The 27416-nt window shown below is 33.0% G+C and overlaps 2 protein-coding genes across 2 annotated transcripts; both read right to left on the bottom strand.

The window, feature by feature from the left end:
- Positions 1–437: 437 nt before the first annotated feature.
- LOC136232214 (GDSL esterase/lipase At5g45670-like) lies at positions 438–15460 on the bottom strand. The gene is made up of 5 exons (XM_066021255.1): positions 15157–15460; positions 2180–2304; positions 1854–2099; positions 1523–1763; positions 438–873 (listed from the first exon to the last, which is right to left on the bottom strand). Exons 1-5 carry the CDS (start codon positions 15407–15409, stop codon positions 638–640), a joined length of 1101 nt encoding a protein of 366 aa, XP_065877327.1. The 5' UTR covers positions 15410–15460; the 3' UTR covers positions 438–637.
- A 6124-nt stretch (positions 15461–21584) lies between these two features.
- LOC136232104 (GDSL esterase/lipase At1g29660-like) lies at positions 21585–27020 on the bottom strand. The gene is made up of 5 exons (XM_066021139.1): positions 26678–27020; positions 24335–24459; positions 24015–24260; positions 23694–23934; positions 21585–21967 (listed from the first exon to the last, which is right to left on the bottom strand). Exons 1-5 carry the CDS (start codon positions 26949–26951, stop codon positions 21732–21734), a joined length of 1122 nt encoding a protein of 373 aa, XP_065877211.1. The 5' UTR covers positions 26952–27020; the 3' UTR covers positions 21585–21731.
- Positions 27021–27416: the final 396 nt, after the last annotated feature.

The following is a 27416-nucleotide window of genomic DNA, read 5'->3' as shown; positions in this document are numbered from 1 at the left end:
ACACATCGACTCGAGCAAAGCCATTGCACTTAGTGGCTATTCCGTTTTGGGGGGTGGATATCTGATGAATCATAAGAAAATCCCTCTCCAAACACCATCGTACAGGGTTATCAATGACGTGTATCCATTAGACCCGAACGAGTACCATCGCCTCCAAAATAGAATGCCTAGCTGGAGTCCAGCCCAAGCAGTCTTACCCCGGTCCTAGGGGACCTATAAATATCTTCCCTCCATAACCTCGAAATGGTAACTTCTCTCTCTCTCTCTCTCTCTCTCTCTCTCACAGTACTTGGATTTTCTCTCTTTATACTATCCTTACTAACTTGATTGTCGAAGTGTATTCAGGAGACCGCTCCTAACAGGTCGATCCTCCTCGCACGGCGCGTCCGACTCCTCAACAATTTCTATTAAATTTCCATATATCCTTGAGAGTAGAATTTAATAATAATAATAATAATAATAATAATAAAAGTTAGTCGGTAGGCAAAAAGTTTACCTATCCAGCACACTTATGTTATTACAAAAGCATAAATATAATGATAACATTAATAGATGAAAGGACACCAACACAAGTCTTAATACAAAGAATATAATTTCTATGGCTAATAATAAAATACTAAATATCTTTGATGAATGATCAAATCGCTGAAATTTGTTCATCGAGCTGAAGTAAGGTTCTGATATCAAATGGATGAGCATCAGACGGATATAGTGCTTTAAAAGATCTTTGTCCTATGTATTTGCTTAAAACCTCAGTAGGATGGAATGAATCCCAGAATACATATGATGTCCGATTCCTACATGGAATTTCATCCGGAATGCATTGTCCATCGCTTGCAACTGGGCAACACCCCGATATGCCATTTGTGAATCCTACGTCATCATATCATAAAAATTTCAATTGAAATAAGACTAGTTAAATTAATTTATAATCAAAACTTGGTTTTAGTGTGCTTTATGATAAACTTTTACTTTAATCTAAATTTCTTTTTATACTTTTCAATTGATATAGAATGATTTTTTAGAGTTTTTTACTTAAAAAATTTCTAATTTAATATTGTTAGAGTAGCATAGTGCATATTTGATTTAAACATTTCTTAAGAGTAGAAAATAGATTGTTTTTTAGGTATAATGTAGCTATAAAAAAGTATAAAAATAGATAACATGACTTGTTGAAAATTGAGATCTAGATGAAATTTGTTCATGAGATAATCTTAATGGGCTTACACTTAAAACTGGTCAGCCCAAGTTGAACCCACTGTAAATCTAGGTGAGCTAAAACTTGGGCTAGACTTAAAAAAAAAAGGGACAAGTTTTTATAAATTAAAATCTTAAGTTTAAATTTACATATATTATTTTATAAACATAATATAAATATATAATTAGTTAATATTAACCTATACTATTTTCATGAATTCCAAACCCCTAGTGGGCTTGGATTTGGCCTAATTTCTTTTTTTTCCCGGAACGAGTACCCAACCTATGAAAGTATGTTTTACCGATCAAGAGAGTTTATACATACCGATTCCAGCAGCAGTTTGTCCAATTCCATAGTAATCAATATAAGTGAAAGTAGCATTTGGAAATTCCTGATTGAGTTGATCAACAAGTGGAATGAGCAAACTATTGAAAAGAATGGAAGCTTTCTCCATAATTTCCACACATGATGATCCGTTTCCATATGTAGAGATTGCGTATGGAGTACATCCCAATGACCCCAATCCAAATATCGCTATTTTTCTTGCTCCATAGCTATACAACCTCTATGGTCCAATCATTTCACAAAACCACAATTTCAGAATTTAAAGTAATGTTGAGAAATAAAATTAACAGTAGCAGAGCTAATAATTAACCTTTATTTGGTTTGTGTATTGTTGAATGAGAAGTTGAGTAAATTGGTCGAGGGTATACTCTTGGCTTGTTTTGTAATAATCAGGGACAAAATAGTTGTTAATGTAATCATTATTGCCCAATCCGACACTATAAAAGCATTTTCCCAGATACGATCTAGCTGCTTTCTCCGTTGTTAGGATTTTAGCCAAACGCAACATTACTTTTCTATGATTTTCCAACTGCATATCAAACGGTATTCTTGCACCCTGTACGAAAAGTGTAAGTTAGAGATGTATGTATATCGACTGAGGTATGCTCAATTGGTAATTATTAGTTCATTATTTACCAATTGTCGTCCAGTTTCATTAAGAATCCCTGCCGAGCCTGACGCATAATTCACTCCGAAGAATATGTCTAAAAGTTTTGAACTTGCATAAGGTGGAATATACTCCTTAAATCCCAAAAGCTCAGCTGTACACAATAATATTATTATTGTTGAGTATTGAGGTGAAGGAATAACCTCAAACCATATGAAAACTACAATGCAAAAATTAAGTGATATACAATTTCATATATCAGGCGCTCTTTGGATTTGGTCTAAAAATTTGATTGTCCTCTTAAATTTGATAGTCTACTGAACTTGCTTAAAGTAATCTATTGGCTATTTAATAAACGGGTTTATTGGCTCTTTGAATTTACTTAATATTTCAATTTGTCCAAATCTTCTCTTATTCTACCATATAAACTTACAAAATTAACCATGTTACTTTAAGTAAATTCATGAATAATGAAACACCTTATAAATTAAAGGGTGAATCAATTTTTGGGCCAATTCAAAATGCAAGTAATATATTAAACCTTACTCCATCCATTTCATAATATCTGGCTTTCTAGAGAATTTATTTTTGTCTATAATACATGATGTTTTGATTCAACTCATTCACATTAATTGACTTTTACTAAATATACTCTTATTTAAGTTGCCTTTTATTTTGTAAATAATTAAATAATACAATTAATATACGGATAAGAAAGTTTTTTTAGTTAAAATTAATTATATTTATTAATTATATGTTTCAATAATTAAGTCACGTAAAATGGTTCACAGGCAGGCCCAAATGGAGGGATCTACCCATCCATATGAAGATTATGAGTTGGAACTGCCGGGGGCTTGGTAGTGCCAAGGCAATTCCAGTTTTTTGTGAACTTGTAAAAGTTCACAAACCAGATTTAATTTTTTTTGTATGAAACATTGGTTTGTAAATCGAGGATTGATTTCTTAAAGAATAAAATTCGGTTTGAAGGTAGTTTTGATGTTGATTGTGTGGGACATAGTGGAGGGTTGTGTGTGCTTTGGAAGGATGTCAAGCTTTGCTCTCTGATCTCCTTTTTAATTAATCACATTGATATGGAGATTACTGATTCTGTTAATGGAAACTGGCGGGCGACTGGTTTTTATGGTTGTCCTGAAAGATCCAGGAGAAGAGCCTCTTGGGATATTATTTGGTCGTTAGCCTCTTCTTCTGTTTTACCGTGGGTTATTTTAGGGGATTTCAATGATTTGCTTTCTCCCGATTGGTGCTTTCGTGGTTTCTGGGATGCCATTACTGATAGTGGTCTCTTTGCATTATCTCTTACCGGTTACCCATTTACTTGGATCAAACATCGTGGAAAACCTAATGAGGTTCAGGAGAAGCTTGACATGGCATTTATTAATGGGCCATAGCAGAGTCGGTTCCCTAATGGCTCTTCCTTTAATTCTATGGCTCCGTTATCTGATCATAGCCCTATTTTTGTTCTGACCTCTCCTGTTATTAATACTCAGCCTAGTAGGAGATTCTTATTTGAGAATAAATGGTTGCGTGAACCATCTCTTCCTAATATTGTGAATGCCGGTTGGGAATCATCGGCTAGCTTACCTTTTATGGATCGATTATCTGATATTGCAGGTACTCTTGATAGATGGGGTAGAGACTTACTGCTGGCTGGCTGGAATAAAATTAGGAACTGCACTACTCGTATGGATCAGTTACGTTCTAGAAATTCGGAGGAAAGTGTGGCTGAATATGAACAGGTTCGTTTAAAACTTTTAAATCGTTTAGTGCAGGAGGAGGACCATTGGAGACAAAGGGCAAAGTTAACTTGGCTTACCGAAGGGGATTCCAATACAAGAGTTTTTCATTCAGTTGCTAATGGCCGGAGGAAGAGGAATCGCATCTTGCGTCTTCAGAAGGATGATGGCTCCTGGGTTTCTTCGGAGGATGAGCTAAGTCTATTGGCGAAGGATTACTTCAGTGAGCTGTTCGCTGGTGGTACTAGTGATTTTCATTGTGTCACTGACCTTATCTCTCCAAAAGTATCTGAGGTTCAGAATGATCAACTCTTGCTACCTTTCTCTATTGATGAGTTCCGCTCTGTATTATTTGATACGCACCCTGACAAGGCTCCTGGTTCTGATGGCTTCAACCCGTCTTTTTATCAACGCTTCTGGCCTTTAATTGGTCAGGATATTTTCGAAGCGGGCTGTTCTTGGCTTGAGTAAGGTAAGTTTCCTTCTGGCTTAAATGATACTTTAATTACTCTTATTCCTAAGTGTGAGGAGCCAACTTCTATCCGTGATCTTCGTCCTATTGCTCTATGCAATGTGGTTTATAAAATCATTGCTAAGGTGTTGGCAAATAGACTGAAACCTTTACTCTCGGATCTCATTTTTGAAAATCAGTCGGCGTTTATTAAGGGTCGATCAATTCATGATAATGTTTTAATTGCATTTGAGGTGATTCATAGTATGAAGCGAAATAGCTGTCGAAAAAGTGGGTCTGTTGCATTGAAGATTGATATTAGTAAAGCATATGACCGCGTGGATTGGAATTACCTATTTGCTATTATGTCTAAATTGGGTTTCTCTAATAGATGGGTGAAGTTGATTAGGTTGTGTGTTACTTCTGTCCAATACTCTGTGAAAGTGAATGATAAATTAGTTGGACCTTTCTCACCCGAAAGAGGTCTTAGACAGGGATACCCCTTATCCCCTTATTTGTTCTTGTTTTGTGTGGAGGGTCTGTCTGCCTTGTTGTCTGACGCGGAATGTAGAGGAAAGTTACATAGTGTGCGAGTTTGTCGTCGGGATCCTCCGATTTCACACTTGCTTTTTGCCGATGACGCTTATTTTTTCAAGCTTCCATTATTGAGAGTCGTGAAGTACATCATCTTTTATCAGTTTATGAAAATGCATCTGGGCAGGCTATTAATTTTGGGAAGTCTGGGATTCTTTGTAGTAGTAATGTGGCTCCTATACTGTCTGTGGCTATTTCTCATATTGTTGGTGTGTTTACCCCGATTAATACCGGTCGTTATCTTGGTTTACCATCTCTTGTTGGGAGGAAAAAAAAGCGATTTTTGCTCATTTTAAGGATAGGCTTTGGAAGAAATTACAGACTTGGCGTGGTAAACCTTTATCTAAAGCGGGGAGGGCTGTTCTTATTCGGGCAGTTGGGCAAGCTATACCATTGTACTTTATGAGTGTCTTTTTACTTCCCATATCCACGGCTGAGGAGTTACAAAGAATGTTGAATTCTTTTTGGTGGGGGAATAGGAAAGACGGTGCTAGAGGAATTAATTGGTTAGCTTGGGAAAAATTGTGTGTTCATAGGGATGTTGGTGGCTTGTGCTTTCGCGATTTCACGACTTTTAACTTAGCAATGTTGGGTAAACAAGGTTGGCGTCTAATGTCATCTCCGGATTCTCTTGTCAGTAGAATTTACAAAGCTAAATATTATCCTGAGGGGGATTTTATGCAGGCTCGTTTGGGTCACTCGCTTAGTTACACTTGGCGGAGTATTTGGAGTTCCCAATTGTTGCTTGAGAAAGGAGTTCGGTGGAAAATTGGTAATGGTCAAAACATCCGCGTTTGGCATGACTTTTGGTTGAGGGGCGAGGGTTTGAGGAAAATTACTTCGCCTATGGTTGAGGGTTTGGAGGAGTTGAGAGTTGCAGGACTTCAGTTAGTATGGCAAGACGTACTGATTCTATGGTTTGGAATGGGACTAGGGATGGTTGTTATTCTGTAAAGAGTGCCTATCGTCTTGCTAAAGATGGTTTGGAGGATAATTCGAATTTATTTGTTGAGGGTGATTGGAGTTGTATTTGGAAAGCAGCTGTTCCTTTTAAAATTCGGTATTTTTGTTGGCGTCTTGTGCGTAATTGCCTTCCTACTAGGACACGGCTTCGGGATCGGGGTGTGGATGTTAGTGGGTCATGTGTTATGTGTTCGGAGGATGTGGAAGATATCTAGCATTTATTTGTGTTATGTCCGAAGTTGAGGGAGGTGTGGACGGTTGCGGGATTGTTGGACTTCATTACGGGCATCTCTATTAATGCTGAAAATTTTGCTGCCTTTTTCTTCTCTGTTTGCAGGTTTGGTGGTAAGGAAAGGGCGGAGAAATTGATGTCAATTCTTTGGAGTTGGTGGAGGGCTCGGAATGTGTTTATTTGGCAGCAGATTGTCACGTCTGCTCCAGAGATTGTCTTTGGTGGTATGAAGTGTCTAGCTGAATGGCAACAGGCTCAGGCGTTGAAGGTTGTTCCGAGGCAGCGTCATTTGTTTCACCGATGTGACTATTGCTGGCACCGACCACTGCCCGATTCTGTTTCGTATTGTTCTGATATGGCATCATTTGCCTCGGAAAATCGGACCGGAATGGGGGCAATTGTGCGCAACTCCGATGGTACGTTCCTTCATGCCAGAACTGATACTGTTAATTTTCTAATGGATATTAGGGAAGGGGAGGCCTTTGCGTTGTTGCAAGCAATTAAGTGGGTTCGTTGGTTGGGTTTTGATCGGGTTGTTTTTGAGGTTGATTCACAATTGACTTACGATGCTTGTAGATCATCTCATTTGGATTTTTCCGAATTTGGTGACATTATTTCTGAATGCAAGAGGTTGGTGGAAATTAACAACGGCTACTCAATCCGTTTTATTAGAAGGCAGGCAAATAGTGCGGCTCATGCTTTGATTAGGTCGACCTCTCAAATTGCTAGTCTTACTCTCTATAATATTTTACCGAATTGTATATCTTCTTCTATGTTGAACTTTTGTTGCAATTCTGATCATTAATAAGTTTAGTTTTAAAAAAAAATAATAGTTAAGTCACGTGAATTCTTTACACAGTCACCTCCCTATCTTTGCCTTCGGTGTTAAGTGAAAAAATATCATAATTCAAGCTGATTCAATTGTACTATTAACATTTTCAATATTGCACTTTTATCCTTATAAATTTCAAAGTAAACTAAATATTAACAAAAATTACTAATATAGATAGTAGTGGATCCAAAAATTTACAAGGGTCGGGATTCTTACTAATTTCTTTAGTCCCGAAAAAAGTGTAATTAAGGTAAAATTGGACTGCATCCAAATAATCATTTATTCTTGGCTTAATTCACCCAAAATATACTTTATTTAAAACAAAGATTGAGTAAAATCACTAGCGTTCATATGGACTCTAATGATCAAATGAATTGTAGTCATTCATAGTTTGATCTAGTCTGATTAAATATAAACTTTAGGATGCTTTGAATCTCCATCTCATTATTTTGATGGACCTAGATGCAACGGTGAATGGCCACAATTCATTTGGTTATTAGGATTCATGTGGACACTACTGTGAGTAAAATTACTATATATAGAGGGTGTTTGTTTCAGCTTTTCGGATGAGCGTTTAACGTTTCATTCCAAACCGCAGAAAATATAGCGTTTGGTTAGGTTTATCTAACCGTAGCGTTTAACATTTTCTCTGGAAACTGCAGCGTTTTAGAGCGTTTCACGAAAAGCTCATATTTGGAGCTTTTCATAAATAGTTGTTTGTAGTTAGTTGTTATTGATAGAATTAGGGCATATTTGATTCAGCTGTTAGCTAATAGCTGTTGCGGTTGCTATTAGCTGTTTGCAGTTGCAGTAAGCTGTTAGTTGTTACGGTTAGCTGTTTGTTATTAGCTGTTTAATTACTAGTGTTTGGTAAAATTATATTGAACTGTTGCTATTCGGATTTAAAATGTCTAAAATGGACATGTTTTAAATTAATCAACCATGAAATTATAAAAGAGAAAATGTGAAAAAATGCCCATAACGTTTACAACTAGAAATAATTTTACTCTTAACGTCTAAAATGGTGCAATTTTACCCATAACGGTGGCAGGTAAAAACAATTTTACTCCAATTGCACTTATCAGTAGTTCTAAAAAAGAGATTTCATATTTTTTTTTGTGATTTAATAATAAAACTAAAAATTAATATTTATAAACTCGGCGAAATATTTGAAATTTTTTTATCCAACTCGTATAAAAGACAATATATATTTTTTTTTCTTAGAAAAAAATTCACGTCTAATCATATGTTTGTGATCTGTTACTAACGATGCTAAAATGGTGCACATGTGAAGTGTAGATAACAATATTCATGACCAAAAAGACAGTTTGACAAATTATTTCTCAAATTGACCAAACTTGTCAATGTTAGCGGTAAAATTGATTTTGACGGCCAATATTAGGGACATAATCGCACTATTTTAGATGTTAAGGGTAAAATTGATCCTAACTATAAATGTTAGGAGTATTTTTACACCTTATCTTATTATAAAATAAAAAATATGTTACACAAATTAAGTTGTAGAAATATAATTAATGTTAAAGAGTAAACATATTTTATGGAAATAAGAAGGATAATTAGGTCAATGATAGCTCCCATTTATATAGGTTTTTAGGATTAATTTAGTTTGTTTTCCCTTTGTTTCTATTTAATTTCAGTATCGTTTTATTACTTTTTAGTTAAAATTAGTAATTTCCTTTATTTATGGTATTTTCGGTGTTTTCAGGGATTTTCAGGAACCTTTCGTGCATTTCCGAACCAGACCCAAGCCTATTGGAGCATTTCCGGATCATTCAGGGACCATCAGAGCACTTTTGGGATTTATCAGGGACCATTAGAGCACTTTTCGGAAGCCCATGAACCTAAACAGATAAAAGCCGGAGCCACAGTTCCTCAAATAGGACCTGTCTCGGCGAGACATCACCTGTCTCGTCGAGACAGGCCCTCGTCTCGTCGAGACAGGCCTTGTCTCGACGAGACGAGGCGGTTGAAATTCGCGGATCAGGGCCCTAAAAGCCCATTTAACACTTTGTAAATGCCATTTTTACCCCTGAGGCATTAGGGTTCCTTCCTAACTCTATAAATAGGGAGCTAATCCTAATCTTTCAGGGGGGATTAGCCACTCAATAAATCGGAGAGCCGCTAGGGCTTTCTCTCCTCCACAATGTAGATTTAGCTTTTATTTCAGTTTTATTTTCCTGTTTTCTAGATTAGGTTTATTTCGGTTTTGTTATTTCTTTCAAGAACAATTGATGGGAGAAATTCCTCATCTTCTATTTCTGTAATTAGAATCGGCAAAACGGGTTTTGGATTTCTATCTCTCCCTCTTATCTTTTCCTTTTATATTTAATTGAAGCTTTTCTTCCATTATTCATATATGCCTTTTTGCTATGATTGGTTTGTCTATGAACTGATCCCCATCCAATTTGGGATGGGGATGAAATTGATTGTAAGAATATGTGTGATTAGGGATCTAGGACCTTTGATTGATCAGTTTATGCATGCTTAATGCCTAGAAATTGTTAGGAACATGATTTATGCTAGAATGAACATTGATAATGATCAACTAGCCTGTTTATGTATATAATGTGCCTAATGCCTGTGACCCTGACATTAAATAGGATTATAGATAGATGAGAACCTGACCACGGAATCGTCTATACCGAACTTGTGTAAATCTGACTTCGCTAGAGACCACTAGGAATGAGGCTTTGTGGCTGGGCTACGGCTTTAGCCTTAGTTGTCAATAAACCTAATGCTTTGCATGACCTAGGGTATATGCCTAATCAAGCCGTCACCCGAATGCATGTGAATAGGAAGGACAATTCTGATCAAATTAGTCTTTCACTTAGGACAGTTACCTTCAATCATTGGTAAAACATGAATCTGAACTCCCTAAACCCATACATAGGATTCAATCAAAGGATTCCTCAGTCTGGGTTGTGTCATCCATTAATTCACTTTCTACCCTGTCAATTGTTCTCTTTATTTTGTTATCTTTATTGCTTTAATTCATTTAGTTCATTATACAACCCAAACATTTATCCAACCCTCTAAACAATTAGATCATTCTAGGTAGATTTGCTAGTTATAACAAATAGTCTTTGTGGTTCGATCTCGTGCTTAGCACAATATTACTTGTTGCGATAGGATACACTTGTCCTATTAAATGCTATATACTTTACGAGCATCAAGTTTTTGGCGTCATTGCCGTGGACTATTTTGATTATAATTAGATTAAATTTGCTTGGAACTATTTTATTTATAATTAGATTATATTTCGAAATACCCGACAATAACACCATCAAGTGTTGCCGGGGACTATTTTCGTTTATAATCTGTGTAAACTGAATAGGTTGAAACAATTGTTTAGATTTGTATATAAAAATAAAAAAAAAATTCCCGAAAATTTTTTTCCGAAAAAAAAATACTTTTTTTTTCGGGTTTTTCGTGTCGTCTCGTCGAGACACCTAGCTGTCTCGACGAGACACATAAAAAAAAAATTCCCGAAAAATTTTTCCGAAAAAAAAAATAAAAAAAAAATTCCGTCTCGTCTCGGCGAGACACTGTTCATCTCGCCGAGACGGCACAAAAAAAATTAAATTAAACGTTTTTTCTTTTTCTTTTCTCTTGCTTTCTCTATTCTTATGTTTGTTTTTTTTTCTATTGGCAGAACCATCTAATCGGAATACTCACCGACGCCGGATTGATTTTCAGGACTGCAGCTTGGAATTGAAAATTTAGCATCGGAAATTCGGGGTTGGATTGACAAGCCACCCCTGAGGGAGTTTTTCTATCCTATTTCTTTTCTGCACTTTATGTTTTACTTTTATGTAATGATGGAAGTAAATGCATGTTGTAAGTGTCGGGAGGAGATACTAGGATATGATGAATTTGGATTCTGCCATTTGCATGTTTTTAATTTCTTTTTGTTTTTCTATATTAGGTTGCATGTTTTTGTTTTACTTTTAGGATTTCATGCTTTTTGTTTTTGTTTGCTTTTTAATTCTAGGAATAAAAAGAATCATAGGCAGTTGAATTTGATACATTTAGCTAACCCGACAATACAGTTGACAATGCGCTTAAAAATTTGCACATTCTAAATGAAATTTATACATGCGAAAAATATTGAACAACGTTTGAGTCTCCAAAGAGTATTATTTGCCTAAAATTGACATGGAACGGAACGTTACTTGAGGCTAGGTTTGATACAAATAACCCTTCAATAGTGAGTTAGAGCCATAAAGATCAATATTTTAGACTCATGATTAGGAACAATTGATCTCTTAGGTGTGGGATTACATTTATTGTTTGTGCTCATAGGAATTGCATCCAATACTGGTTGAATTTTGTGTTTTTATTAAACTTGAAATGATTAGGCAACCTAGGTATAGCCCTTTGTGAAATTTAGCCTATTTCTTTGTTTAGCCAAAATCCCTTAACAATTCCACTAGATAAGCCCCTTTGAGCCTTTTTACATCTTTCTTTGATCAACCCTGTTACAAACCTTAGCCTTCTTAAATACCCTTTCTCACCCAAGTTAATTGACTCAATTTAGTTTTGATAAATCCTTAGACACACATCTCCTTCAAATTCTCGCTAGCAATTATTAAAAGGTTGTAATTTTAATAGAAGAAGCAATCCTTACCCATTTGATTTTCACTCTTTATCCCCTCTATTCTAAAAAAAAAATCAAAAAAAAAAACAAAACAAAAAAAAAATAGAGGAAAGGATAAAAGACGTGTTTATATTTTTAGTTGCTTCCCGAAATCACAAACACAACCTTGAGCTTAAACCTTCTTATACTTAGCGGATAAAGTGTCCCTTTTGGATTCTGACTTGTTTGAGGACAAACAAGATTTTAAGTGTGGGGAGGTGGTTTATAACTCCCTAATGCGAAAAATGTGTCTTTTTTGCAAAATTTTTAACTATTTGAGTCATTTAACTTTTTGCCTATAAATTCCCTTTTTCCTACCCTAACCTTTAGCCCACGTTATAACCCTTAAAGACCTATGATTTTGTTTAATTTTAATGCATCAATTTTGACCGGATGGATGATGCAATCCCAACGTGACCACTTTGTGCAATTAAATGTAGAGCGTTTCCAAAAAAAAAATTTTACACCCAAACACTTGAGCGTTAGAGTGACCACTTGTGAGCTATCAATTTTAGTCATTTTCTTTCGTTTTCATGAAGTGTTGATCGATAAAACCAAATTAATCAGTTTTGGAGACTCGTCTGAGGTTCATTATGTTTTTAAGTGCAAAATGAGTAGTCTGAACTGTTGTGAATAATAAAGTGTAGTAGATTCTTGTTTTTGTAAGGGAGCTATTTGTTGATTTTTCTCTGTTTTGAATTCTGTCTTGCTTGGGGACAAGCAAGATTCAAGTGTGGGGATGTTGATAGCTCCCATTTATATAGGGTTTTTAGGATTAATTTAGTTTGTTTTCCCTTTGTTTCTATTTAATTTCAGTATCGTTTTATTACTTTTTAGTTAAAATTAGTAATTTCCTTTATTTATGGTATTTTCGGTGTTTTCAGGGATTTTCAGGGACCTTTCGTGCATTTCCGAACCAGACCCAAGCCTATTGGAGCATTTTCGGATCATTCAGGGACCATCAGAGCACTTTTGGGATTTATCAGGGACCATTAGAGCACTTTTTGGAAGCCCATGGACCTAAACAGATAAAAGCCGGAGCCACAGTTCCTCAAATAGGACCTGTCTCGGCGAGACATCACCTGTCTCGTCGAGACAGGCCTTGTCTCGACGAGACGAGGCGGTTGAAATTCGCGGATCAGGGCCCTAAAAGCCCATTTAACACTTTGTAAATGCCATTTTTACCCCTGAGGCATTAGGGTTTCCTTCCTAACTCTATAAATAGGGAGCTAATCCTAATCTTTCAGGGGGGATTAGCCACTCAATAAATCGGAGAGCCGCTAAGGCTTTCTCTCCTCCACAATGTAGATTTAGCTTTTATTTCAGTTTTATTTTCCTGTTTTCTAGATTAGGTTTATTTCGGTTTTGTTATTTCTTTCAAGAACAATTGATGGGAGAAATTCCTCATCTTCTATTTCTGTAATTAGAATCGGCAAAACGGGTTTTGGATTTCTATCTCTCCCTCTTATCTTTTCCTTTTATATTTAATTGAAGCTTTTCTTCCATTATTCATATATGCCTTTTTGCTATGATTGGTTTGTCTATGAACTGATCCCCATCCAATTTGGGATGGGGATGAAATTGATTGTAAGAATATGTGTGATTAGGGATTTAGGACCTTTGATTGATCAGTTTATGCATGTTTAATGCCTAGAAATTGTTAGGAACAGGATTTATGCTAGAATGAACATTGATAATGATCAACTAGCCTGTTTATGTATATAATGTGCCTAATGCCTGTGACCCTGACATTAAATAGGATTATAGATAGATGAGAACCTGACCACGGAATCGTCTATACCGAACTTGTGTAAATCTGACTTCGCTAGAGACCACTAGGAATGAGGCTTTGTGGCTGGGCTACGGCTTTAGCCTTAGTTGTCAATAAACCTAATGCTTTGCATGACCTAGGGTATATGCCTAATCAAGCCGTCACCCGAATGCATGTGAATATGAAGGACAATTCTGATCAAATTAGTCTTTCACTTAGGACAGTTACCTTCAATCATTGGTAAAACATGAATCTGAACTCCCTAAACCCATACATAGGATTCAATCAAAGGATTCCTCAGCCCGGGTTGTGTCATCCATTAATTCACTTTCTACCCTGTCAATTGTTCTCTTTATTTTGTTATCTTTATTGCTTTAATTCATTTAGTTAATTATACAACCCAAACATTTATCCAACCCTCTAAACAATTAGATCATTCTAGGTAGATTTGCTAGTTATAACAAATAGTCTTTGTGGTTCGATCTCGTGCTTAGCACAATATTACTTGTTGCGATAGGATACACTTGTCCTATTAAATGCTATATACTTTACGAGCATCAATCAATAACATATAACTACAAACAACTGTTTATGAAAAGCTCCAATTAGGAGCTTTTCGTGAAACGCTCCAAAACGTTGCAGTTTCCAGAGAAAATGCTAAACGCTGCGGTTATATAAACCTAACCAAACGCTATATTTCCTGCGGTTTGGAGCGAAACGCTAAACGCTCATCCGAAAAGCTGAAACAAACACCCTCTTATCCTTCTTATTTCCACAAAATATGTTTATTCTTTAACATTATTTATATTTCTACAATATAAGTACCGGAAAACAAGGTTTTTTTGCGTTCAATAATTTTTTTATTTTTTATATAGATTATTTTTATTAATTTGTGTAACACATTTTTTATTTTATAATAGGATAGGGTGCAAAAGTACCCCAATATTTATAGCTAGAAGCAATTTTATTCTTAACGTCTAAAATGGTGCAATTATACCCCTAATTTTGACAGCCAAAAGCGATTTTACCCATAACATTGACAAGTTGGGTCAATTTGAGAAATAATTTATCAAACTGTCTTCTTTGTTATGAATATTGTCATCTACACTTCACATGTGCACGATTTTATCATCGTTAGTAATAGATCACAAACATATGATTAGACGTTAATTTTTTTTAAGAAAATAAAAAAAAATATTGTCTTTTGTATGAGTTGGACAAAAAAATTCTAATATTTAATCGAATTTATAAATATTAATTTTTAATTTTATTATTAAATCACAAAAAAATATGAAATCTCTTTTTTAGAACCACTGTTATGTGCAATTGGTGTATAATAAGAAATAAAATATTTATGTTTTCTAATAATATCTGAAATTGGATAAAATTGCTCTTAATTGCAAGCATTATAGGTAAAATTGCACCATTTTAGACATTAAGAATAAAATTATTCCTAATTGTAAATGTTATAGGTATTTTTTCACATTTTTCCTTTTATAATTTCATCGTTGATTAATTTAAAACATATCCATTTTAGACATTTTAAATCCAAACAACAACAGTTCAATATAATTTTACCAAACACTAGTAATTAAACAGCTAATAATAAACAACTAACAGTAACAATTAACAGTTTACTGCAACTGCAAATAGCTAACAGCAAACCAAACATGTCCATAGGCTAAATTTATTAAAATGACATATATAATAAATTAAAAAGGAAAGAATAAGGTGAAGAAAAGGAATACCTACCAATGACATCGACAATGGTTAGACCGTTGGAGAATCTACCAGTTGGTCCCTCAGGAAAATCAATTCCATATGGTTGATAATCCACTTTAGCTACTGTTTCAAGCTTATTATTATTCCCATTATCAGCTAATGAATCTCCAAATATAAAATAGCACGGCACCTTCCGATAATACCCTTCTGCACTCGATGATGATGCCACTCCCAGCACCATTAATATAGTAATTATCCATAACTTAATTACCTCTGAACCCATTATTTTTATTGTATTTCGCAAAATCAACACACAGAAATGAGATGAGATTGGGGTTGAGGACATATATAGCATTCAACTGGAACAAGAACAACAATAATTCTAGTTGAGTTTAGCTTTTCTCAAATAATGGAAGACCGGAAAGATATGGGCCTTTTTTGGAAAGTTAGTTCATAATACCCAAAAGGGTCTAATATTATATTACTATATCTTCATAAAACACAACAAAAGTGCAACATTAATTGTAAGATATAGTATCTAATAAAGTATTACATCAATGAACTTTACTCATTTTAATATTATGGCTACCGAATTTCAATTTTTTATAGTATGATTATTGAATTTTACATTTTTTTAATATCGGTGACTATCCAACTTCAACTAACTCCTTCTCAAAACGACTGTTAACGACATCAAAATGAAAATATTTAAGAATTAAAGTGATTCAGAACGACATTTACTATGGGACCATATTTTTTATTTTCCAAAATCACCTTTTGGATGTTTGTCTCTCTAAAAATTCACGTTCTTCCCTAACCAAACAACATCTAAATGATATTAAAACGAAAATTGTCAAGAATTAAAGTTCCTTAAAATGTCATTAACTCTTTGAATTTTTTATTTTGAGACCGTCAACGGTTGTTTTGAGACATTGAGTGACCACTGGTCTTAAAAAATGTAAAATTTAATGATGGTCATATAATTAAGAATTGAAGTTCAGTGATCATAATGTTAAAATAAATAAAGTTCAGTGTCCATAGGTGTAATTAACCCTAATAAAGTGATTATTAGTGTAATTTTAATAAAGGTTAGTTGTGGGGAAGTTAGAATTGCATTATATATGGTTCTTTTAACATGTTTAAAATTAGCTTTTAGATTTTAAGGGATTAATATGTCATTTTAAACGATTTAAATGAATAAATATAACATTTTCAAAATATAGAGGTCTATGCCTTGCAAAAGAACATGCATTTTCCATTCTCTAATCATTATTTTTTAATACTATTCATTTAGTGAATACTATTTTTGAGAGGTTTAATTTTTTTTATAAAGAAGCCATAAAACTCTGTTTGAGCGGTGCCTTCTATGGTTACTTTGTTTTTAACAAAGTATCATTACTTGGTTTGTTTTCACCATTGGATGATGGATTAGAAAATTAATCCAATGGTGAAAACATACAAAGTAAACTATAAATAATATAATTTCAACACATAGATAAATGAGTAATAAATTGAATTAGTTTTTTTACTGTTAACTTATTTAATAAATATAAATTTAATACGACTAAAAATAAATAATTATAGTTTGATGTCTTAAAATAAAAGTTCTATAAATAAATCCACTAAAATCCAAATGATTAGGGGTTAAGATGATTTTTTCCTCCATATTACTGATATCAGTACGACTACACGACAAATGCATTTCCTTTACCGTTGATTTAAATATAGGATAAATTATAAAATTGAATCAAGGCTCATTTACATATTTAAACTCATTACATAACACATTACATATCTAGACTATTACATTTAAGAATTACCTATAATATCCTTTATATATATATATATATATATATATATATATATATATATATATTAGAACTTAGAATTTTCTTTCTGTTTCTTCTTTTTCTCTTTGTATCTTTCTCTGTAAACTCAAAGTTGTTGTATTCTCTACAACTTCGAAGTACTATCTTCTCTACATTTCTTCTCTGGGTTTCAATGGAAAAAACCGGTAAGAAGGTACATATCTATTGAATTTCTGCAATTTCTTTCGTTTGGTTTTAGGGTTCTGAGTTTTTGTTTTATGTTTTTGCGACTTTGGATTAGGGTTTAGGGTATCATTGTATTTTTTTTGTTAGTTTTTAGATATATTTTGCAAAATGGAACTTAGAAATAGTTCAAACTGATAGTATGATGAAGTTCATTTTGTCCAGAATAATACTTCACAGTTATGAGTTTTCTTCACGGTTATCGCAAACTGCGAAGCCAAATCATCGTGGTTAGGGAAAAACCAACATGTAGCCTCATTATGTGCCCAAACAACTTCATTAAAATCCCCACGATCCAACCCCCATTTGAGTTTGCACCACGTGTGGCCCAGAGGCACGCGACATGTGAAATGAAACAGAAGTTCAAAGAGGTTTTGTGAATATCGCTCCTCGTACCAAACCAGTTCGTCAAATTCTTCTCCAACAATTATGTTTCCTACACCTCAAGAGCCATTTACTGCAATACCACCGATCACAAAATCACACGGTTTTGAAATTGTACCTCATGATCAGCCCCTTACTCACACATTAATTCCTTATCTCATGATCATTTTATTCAGCATATTACTCAAACAAACCAACCTATTGAAATAATAAACTTGTAATTAATAGTCTTTAATTTGGTTCAGCGTATTATCCAGGAGTCATTTCTGTATTTATCAACACTTGTATTGTTTCACAAAGAGTCATCTGTATTTATAGAAAGTTATTGTTGTTTACTAAGAGTCATGTCTGTAATCTATAAATAGCTATCAATAGAAGTAGTAAGGAAAGAGAATTTTCTTTCATCAATTATACTCTTCCTCTGTACCGGTGAAAGTTTATTTATTTGATCCAACAAATTGGTATCAGATCCAGACAAAAATTCTCCTGAAAATTGAGAATCATGATGAAAAGAGAAATCACGATTGATTCATGGGAGATCAAGTCACAGATTTGGAAAGCTATGTGTTGCTACATCAATGACATCAAAGAACAAGTTGTTGATCTTTGAAGGGACCAGGAGGTTGTTGGAGAAGGATTTGGGATTGGAGAAACATGCTTTGGATGTACAGAAGAAATTTTCCATGCAATGTCTGGTGGAGTCCTTAGAAAGTGATTAAGATGATGACAATTCTGAGGATTTAGGAGAAATTAAGGTGTAAGAACATGTATCTGATGACGAGGAGAAAATGGAAGATTCTCCTGTGATGGGTCTTTTGCCAGAAGCTGATCCAGTCAGTAAGAAGAAAGAAGTTCCAAGTAAGAGCAGCATTAGTAAGGCCATGATGAAAAGAGCTTCCTATATTAAAGCCAATTATGAGGAAGTTACAATGGTCTGTTTTTGTCGAATTTTAGAGGAAGATATTGGGCTTGATAAATTTGCACTTGATCCATACAAGAAATATATAAGCGATCATTTAGATGATGTATTGCTATGTGCTGATGAGAATTCGGAGTCTTCATACAGAGAAATTGATGAGGACAACGAATATAAAGATGAAGTAAAACCAAAGGATAAAATTAGTGAAAAGCAAAAGGTGCAAAATTCTGAAGTATCTAAAAAGAGGAAGAGGATTGAAAATGAAGTCAAAGAATCAAACGAGAAGCAAAGCAAGCATGTGGAAGAAGAAGCAAAGGAAAATAGAAGTGCAGAAGGTATTAAGAAAGCCTCTGATAAAATCAAGCAAGTCCCTGAGAACAAACGTGAGGCTAAGCTAATCAAGGAACTCAATGAGATATTTTCCAAAAAAGGGTTGTCATCAAAAGCATCTGAAAAAGAAATCAAGGAAGTTAAAAAGAGAAAGCAAAGAGTGAAAGAACTTGAGGGAATTGACATGAGTAATATTGTGTCAATGTCTTGTAGAAGGTGCACTACAAGTTATGTTTTTCATCCAAAACACAAAATACCATTTGACAATGATAATAGTGATGCTATGGTATTAATGATGATAATGATGATGAAGACGACCATGACAAAGCAGAAGAAAACAGTGGAGATAATAATAGGGATGATGGAAGACTCAGTGAAGATGTCAATAACAATGAATTTCGAAGAAAATGATGGAGATAATAATATGGATGATGACAGCTGGAGTGAAGAGGTCAATGACGATGAAGTTTGAAGATTTTCGCAGATTAAGAGTTTTTCTTGGTGTTACTAAGGGATAAAAAAATTATAAGTTTAATTGGGTGTGTTGAAATAATAAACTTGTAATCAATAGTCTTTAATTTGGTTCAGTGTATTATCCAGGAGCCATTTCTGTATTTATCAAGAGTTGTATTGTTTCACAAAGAGTCATGTGTATTTATAGAGAGTTATTGTTGTTTACTAAGAGTCATGTCTGTAATCTATAAATAGCTATCAATACAAGTAGTAAGACAAGAGAATTTTCTTCCAGCAATTATACTCTTCCTCTGTACCTGTGAAAGTTTATTTATTTGATCCAACAAATTGGTATCAGAGCAATTATGTTGATGATTTAATTTTCACAGGATGTGATCAAAAGATGATTGAAGAATTTAAGAAGTTGATGACAAAAAAATTTGAGATGACTGATTTGGGGCTGATGTCATATTATTTGGGAATTGAAGTTAAACAAAGTGATGAAGGTATCTTTTTATCTCAAAAGTCATATGCAGAAGCTATTTTAAAAGAATTCAAGATGGATATATGCAATTCAGTTTCTACACCAGTGGATTGTCGAAATAAGTTGTCAAAGCATGATGTTGAAGAAAAAGTGAATCCAACTTTATTTAGAAGGTTGGTTGGAAGGCTGAGATTTTTGACATGTATAAGGCCAGATATCTTATATAGAGTTGGACTCATTAGTCGTTACATGGAGGTTCCAACTTTGACTCATATGGAGGTAGCAAAACAAATACTTCGATACGTTAAAGATACACTGGATTATGGTTTATTTTACTCTTCCCAAAACAATTTCAGATTGTATGGATTCAGTGATAGTGATTCGGGAGGAGATGTTGATGATCGAAAGAACACAATTGGTTTTGTGTTTTTTTATGGGAACTGCTGTTTTTGCTTGGAGTTCTAAGAAACAAGCAATTGTTACACTTTCAACATGTGAAGCAGAGTATGTTGAAGCAGCTTCTTGTGTTTGTCATGCAATATGGTTGAGACGGATGTTAAAAAGTTTGAAGTTTGCTCTAGATTGAACAACTGATGTTTTTGTTGATAATAAGTCAGCTATTGCGTTGACTAAAAATCTGATCTTTCATGATAGAAGCAAACACATTGACACCAAGTATCACTTCATTAGAGAATGCATTAGAAAAGAAATTCAAGTCAAGCATGTACCATCCAAAGATCAAGTTGCTGATATTTTTTACTAAAGCTTTGAAGTTGGAAGATTTCAGCAGATTGAGAGTTGTTCTTGGTGTAACTAAGGGATAAAAAAAATTATAAGTTTAAGGGGGTGTGTTGAAATAATAAACTTATAATTAATAGTCTTTAATTTGGTTTAGTGTATTGTCCAAGAGTCATTTCTGTATCTGTATTAATAGAGAGTTAATGTTGTTTACTAAGAGTCATGTCTGTAATCTATAAATACCTATCAATACAAGTAGTAAGGCAAGAGAATTTTCTTCCAGCAATTATACTCTTCCTCTATTACCTATGAAAGTTTATTTATTTGATCCAATAATAGCACTCACCTCCATATTTCTCAAAATACTCAGTAGCCTCTACCTTAAATTCCAAAACCCACCAGCCTACAACAAACACTTCGCACCCTACTGACCAAAACATTTAACATCCCTACATTACCACCATAAATAAATGACACCGAAACAACAACCCTCATTTCCCAAATAACAGAAACACAACCCCTTCCTCAGCCCACGAAAATACATAAAATGGTCACTCGCTCACAAATAAGCATTTTGCGTCCAAAGGCAATTCAAGTTGCTGTTGAAATAAAAATGCCAACTTGTTACAGTAAGGTTATGTGAAAGTCTAAATGGAGAGAAGAAATGAATATGAAATGCTTTAATTTTTAATGGTATGTGGGAGCTTATACCCTGCACTAAAGCCACAAATATCATCGGATATGATCGAGTTTTAACATGCTTTATAGGTTTCAAAACATGTAAAACACAAATATGAGTCTCTCAAGGATCTACCCTATGCAATTTAGGCTAGGGAAAATTTTAATTGGATATAATTATACTCAAACTCCTATTCTTTAGTGCGACAACTTAGGAGCAACTTACCTTACTGTCAATCCAATCTTCCATGATCGCTAGAAGTACTTCGAAATCGACTTCCATTTTACTCGTCATAAAGTCACACGAAAGGAACTAAAGGTCTCTTACATTTCCACACTCACAGACAACATATATAAATAAGAAATTTTAATTTCTTTTAAACTTCCATCATTGAAAATAGAATATAAAAGTAAAAACAGACAGTGGATGATAGTAGCTAGCACACATATGTTATTAGAAAGAAGCTGATATATGATTATAACATCAATAGATGAAAAGACAGTAATCCAGTCCAAGTCTTAATACAGATAATATGATAATAAAATACTAAATATTCTTAATGAATGATCAAACCGCTGAAATTTGTTGATTAGGCAGAAGTAAGGTTCTGATATCAAAAGGATGAGCATCAGATGGATACAATGCTTGAAAAGATCTTTGTCCTATGTATTTGTTTAAAGCCTCAGTAGGATGGAAAGAATCCCAAAATGCATATGTTGTCCGATTCTTACATGGAATTTCATCCGGAATGCATGGTCCACCGTTTACAACTGGGCAACACGCAGATGTGGTATTTGTGAATCCTACACCATCAGATTCTTTTATTGTTAATGGAATTAACCTAAGTTGTATCGAAAACTGAAACAAAAACGAAAAAAAACACTCGAAATCATTATTTCTAAAAAAACTTTTAGTTAAAAAACAGTAATGGAAACATAATAAGAAACGAACACGAAACATAAAACACTACTTAAAAAGAATTTCCGTGCAAAATAGAAATTTAACATCTCGGGACATTATATGATCTTTTTAATATTTGCACATGCATTTCTAAAATTTCAGTTTAACAAATTGAATAATTGATTAATTTATAAGCACATATATACATTGTGTCAGATTTGATTAAACAAGTTTGATATGTGAAAAGTAAATTATAAGCTAACTCAAAAATATAATGTTTACATGGCTCAGCTAATTATACCTACATCATGGAAGAGGATAAATATTATATTTTAAAAACACTTTTTTCACATCCTTTACTTTTATCTCTCTAAAACTATGAATCTTATAATTTTCTCTCACTTTTCAACTATCTTTAGTCCAAATTCATAAAAAACAAAAGCGTGGTTGAAAGATTAAAATGGGATTTTATTTTCTTCTAAAAAAAAGGAATTTATATATATATTATTCTCCTATATGGCTTGTTTTGCACAACTTTAACATTGTTTGGGGCAAATTTCTTTTTAATCCAAACTTCTTTTTATTCTTTTCAATTGAAATTGAATAACTTTTGGGTGTTTAAAAAACTTCTAATTTAATTTGAATTATTGAGTCATTTTCAACATAGTATATATTTAATATAAACATTTTTTAGAGTCGAAAAGAGATTTTTATACGTATAATATAATATGACTGTAAAAACAATATATATAGAAAAGAATAAGTAGATTCATTCTCTATCCAAATGAATAACATTGGTTGAAAATTGAGTAATAGATTTAGATGAAATTTGTTCATGGGATAGGCATAATGGGCTTATACCTAAAAGTGCTTAGTGCAAGCCCAAGCCCAAGCCATTCTATTATGAAAAAAAAAATTCCCGTCTAGCCCACACACATGCCCACCTTAAAAAATATAAGTTTTTAATGATAGAACAATAAAATTTACACTTGAAAATAAATATAAAATTATGTAAATTAAAATTTTAACTTCAAAGTTACATATATATTATTTTATAAATAATCAATTAATTAATAAGTTAATATTAATAGGTGGGTTCTACTAAGCCCTCTTATACTATTTTCATGAATTCTAAATACATAATGGGCCTGGATTTGGCCTAATTTTAATTTGGGAAACTTCATACTATGTCAAATCATAATTTTGGATGATGTCAAATTAATAAATTCACTATATTTTAATCTATTTTAAAAATCAGAGTTTATAAATTAGGGTCTAAAATATATTGTTTAGGGTTTAGAATTTATGAATTGAAATTTAGAATTTTTAAATTGGAGTGTAAAATCATACTTTATTTGTTATAAATAATAAATAATGACATATTCAGAAATAAGTTTGATAAATTGATATAGTTGTAATTTTATAGTTAGTTATGATATTCATTTAGGAAGCCTTTTTAGTTTCTTCTATCTAAGTTTAGCCGACGGGACTGCTACCCCGACTCATGAACATATGATTTACGGAGTTTGATGTTTATCTAATTCATCAGGAGAGTTTAACGTGTGAATGTATAATTTGATCCTACATCCTAATTGAAGAATATACATATATACATATATACATACATACCGATTTCAGCAGCAATTTGTCCGATTCCATAACAATTAATGTAAGTGAAAGTTGCATCTGAAAAATCCCGATTGAGTTGGTCAACAAGTGGAATGAGCAAACTATTGAAAAGACGGGAAGCTTCCTCCATGATTTCCGAACATGACGACCCATTTCCATACGTAGCGATTGCAAATGGTGTACACCCCAATGACCCCAAACCAAATATCGCTATTTTTCTTGCTCCATAGCTATACAACCTCTATCCAATCATTTCAAACAACAATTTCAGTTCAAATACTAATGTTGAAAAATAAATTTAACATTAGTATAATTAATTACCTTTATTTGGTTTGTGTATTGTTCAATGAGAAGTTGAGTAAATTGGTGGAGGGTATATTTATGGCTTGAGTCGTAATAATCTGGGACGAAATAGTTGTTAATGTAATCATTATTGCCGAAACCAACACTATAGAAGCATTTGTTGAGATACCATTTAGCTAATTTCTCCGTTATGAAGAATTTTGTCAAACACAACATTACTTTTCTATGATTTTCCAACTGCATATCAAATGTTATTCTTTCACCCTGCACTACCAAAATTGCAATTAGTAAATCTTATTATTTCCACATTTTCATCCAAAAAAAAGTTTAGTCTTTACCACTTGTTGTGCGGTTTCATTAAGAATTCCTGCCGATCCTGACGCATAATTCACTCCAGATAATATATCAAAAAAATTGTAACTTGCATAAGGTCGAATATACTTCTTAAATCCCAAAAGCTCAGCTGCACACAATAATATTATAAATGTTGAGTATCTCTCTAAAAAAATATCCTAATTGGGCAAGATTCAATTGTACTATTAATATTTTAGATGTTGCATATTTCAAGTAAATATTAACAAAAATTACAATAAATATAAGCTTAATTCATCTCAAAACATATTTATCTTTATTTATGTACTATACAACTTCATACATCAGGACTTTTTCTTGATCCAAAAAAATTAAATGTGCTCCTAAATTTAAGAGTATTTTGTTAGTCCACTAGATTTGTTTAAAGTTATCTATTCGCTATTTAAATTTACTTAAACTAATTTAACAGCTTCTGGATTTGCTTAAAATTGTTCACATTTTAACTTGTTCAAATCCTCTCTCTTATTCTATCATGAGAACTTACGAATATTTTAAGCAAGTTCAGTGATAATGAAACATGGAATCAATCATTTTTTTTTTTTTTTTGCCAAATTCAGACACAATTGATATATTAAACCTTAGCATATAAATAGGCTTATTTTATCCCAAATTATATATGTTTCACTAATAATTTACACAATCACCTCCTTGCATTTGCCTATGGCTTTTAATGAAAAATATCCTAATTCTGGCTGATTCAGTTGTACTATTAACATTTTCGACATTGCAGTTTTACCTTTATAATTTTCAAGCAAATATTAACAGAAAATTACTATAAATATAGACGGTGGTGGATCCAAAAATTTACGAAATGGCAGCGAGATTCTGACTAATTTCTTTTCGTATAAAATAGGCATAATGTTTCTACAACCCTCTTAACTTATTCAAATTGGTTATTTTACCCATCCAATTCATCGAATGTCCTATTTACCCCATTAACTCCATAAAAGTGGCATTTCTCACCCCATTAACTTGTTCAAATTAGTCATTTTACCCCTGTCCAACTCATCGAATGTCCTATTTACCCATTTAACTCCATAAAAATGGTATTTCTCACATCTTATAATCCTATTTACCCATTTAAGTTCATAAAAGTGGCATTTCTTACCCTTTTATAGCGTAAAATTAATAGGACTTATTCAAATGAGTTTGAAAAATATATTTTTTAATATCAACTTTTTTAATTTGTTTTAATTTGATAATTATATTGATCCTTCGTGTGTTTATTACAATAATATTGTATTACAAAAATTAGATAATCAAAATTTAACTAGCCAAAAAAGTTGAAAAGAGAAAAAATGAATAAAAGATATAAATAACAAGAACATTAATATAAATAAGTTAAAGACATTATATGTAGGGATAAGGTACCAAAATAGGTCTATGGTTTTTATGGAAGTATTAATTTAGGCTTCACGTATACAATTGCACAAATATAAGTTTAACGTTTAAAAAATATATCAATTTAGGTTTCGATAACGGATTGTAAGGGGTAAGAAATACCACTTTTGTAGAGTTAGGGGGGTAAATAGAACATTCTATGAGTTGGAGGGGTAAACGGACAAGTTGAAGGAATGAGAAATACCATTTTTGTTGAGTTAAGGGGGTATATAGGACATTCAATTAGTTGAGAGGGTAAAATGACCAATTTAGACAAGTTAAAGGGATTGGAGGAGCATTAGGGCTATAAAATATCTTAAAAATTATATCATTTTAAGCAAGTTCATAACAATAAATTATTATAAACAAATTTAGTTTATTTAAAAGGTTCAATACACCTAAATTCAAGTAACCAATATATCATTTTAAATAAGTTCAAAAGCTATAAAAACATCTAAGAATGAAGGATATAAAATGTCCTTTTTGACAATAGTGGAACCATGGGGTAGGGCGACAATGGTGCAGCTGTCCTTAGGGGTGGTTCCGACCCCATGTCTCTAAAAAATATTGATGGAGATGCTGAATTAGCACCTCCAAGATATAGGTCATCCAGGGTCCATAAAGAGGTAAAAGATAAACGCTTTTTAAATCTAAATTTCTAAAAAAATTTAAGCTTGTTCGACCCTTCTCTAAATTAAATTATTTTATATATTTAAAATTTTAAATAAAATTTAGTTTAATTTTGAGAAATGTTACAATAATACTTATAACATGTGTATATACGCGAAAAAAGTTCAGACTTATTAAATTTTTTTTAAACACGGCCCCAACCAATCAATATTCGCCACTTGCTGCCCTCTACCCATACAAGGTTAATTCAGCTCAATAAAAAAATAAAAAGGAAAGAAAAAGGTGAAGAAAAGGATTACCAATGACATCGACAATGGTTCGACCGTTGGTAAATCTACCAGTTGGTCCCTGAGGAAAATCAATTCCATATGGTTGATAATCCACTTTAGCTAAAGTTTGAAGGTTATTATTATTTCCACTATCAGCCAATGAATCTCCAAATATAAAATAGCATGGCACCTTCCGAAACCACCCTTCTGCTTCTGCACTATAATCCTCCGATGATGATGATGATGCCACTCCCAGTACCATTAATATAGTAATTATCCATAACTTAATTACCTCTGAACCCATTCTTTTTATTTATTTCGCAAAATCAACACACAGAAACGAAACGAGTTTAGATAAGATGTGAGTTGGACTTATATTTATACACAAGAACAAGAACAAGAACCAATAATTCTAGTGTTGTTGAGTTGAACTTTTGTCAGAATAATTGAAGACTGTGTTTACACATGGCCCTTTTTGGAACTTACTTCATAATATGCCAAAATTACTTAAATACATTTTCAGTACCATCTATTTATCAATCAAAAAATCAAATTTATCTCAATTAAAAAAAATTAAATAAGGAATGGATTAGGAGTGGAGAAAGACCCTTTAATAATAGAGATAAAAATTCAGATTCTTAGTGATTTGTGACTAACGATATGTTTTTAGTTGATGTTATTCGTTATTCACTGTTAGCTATTTGTTATTAGCAGATTAACTATTAATATTTGATAAAAATTGATGAACAGTTGTTGTTAGTATTTAAAA

This window comes from Euphorbia lathyris, chromosome 6, assembly GCF_963576675.1.
Source record: "Euphorbia lathyris chromosome 6, ddEupLath1.1, whole genome shotgun sequence".
In the NCBI taxonomy this organism is placed as follows: Eukaryota; Viridiplantae; Streptophyta; class Magnoliopsida; order Malpighiales; family Euphorbiaceae; genus Euphorbia; species Euphorbia lathyris.
This window is presented reverse-complemented; position numbering and strand designations above follow the sequence as displayed.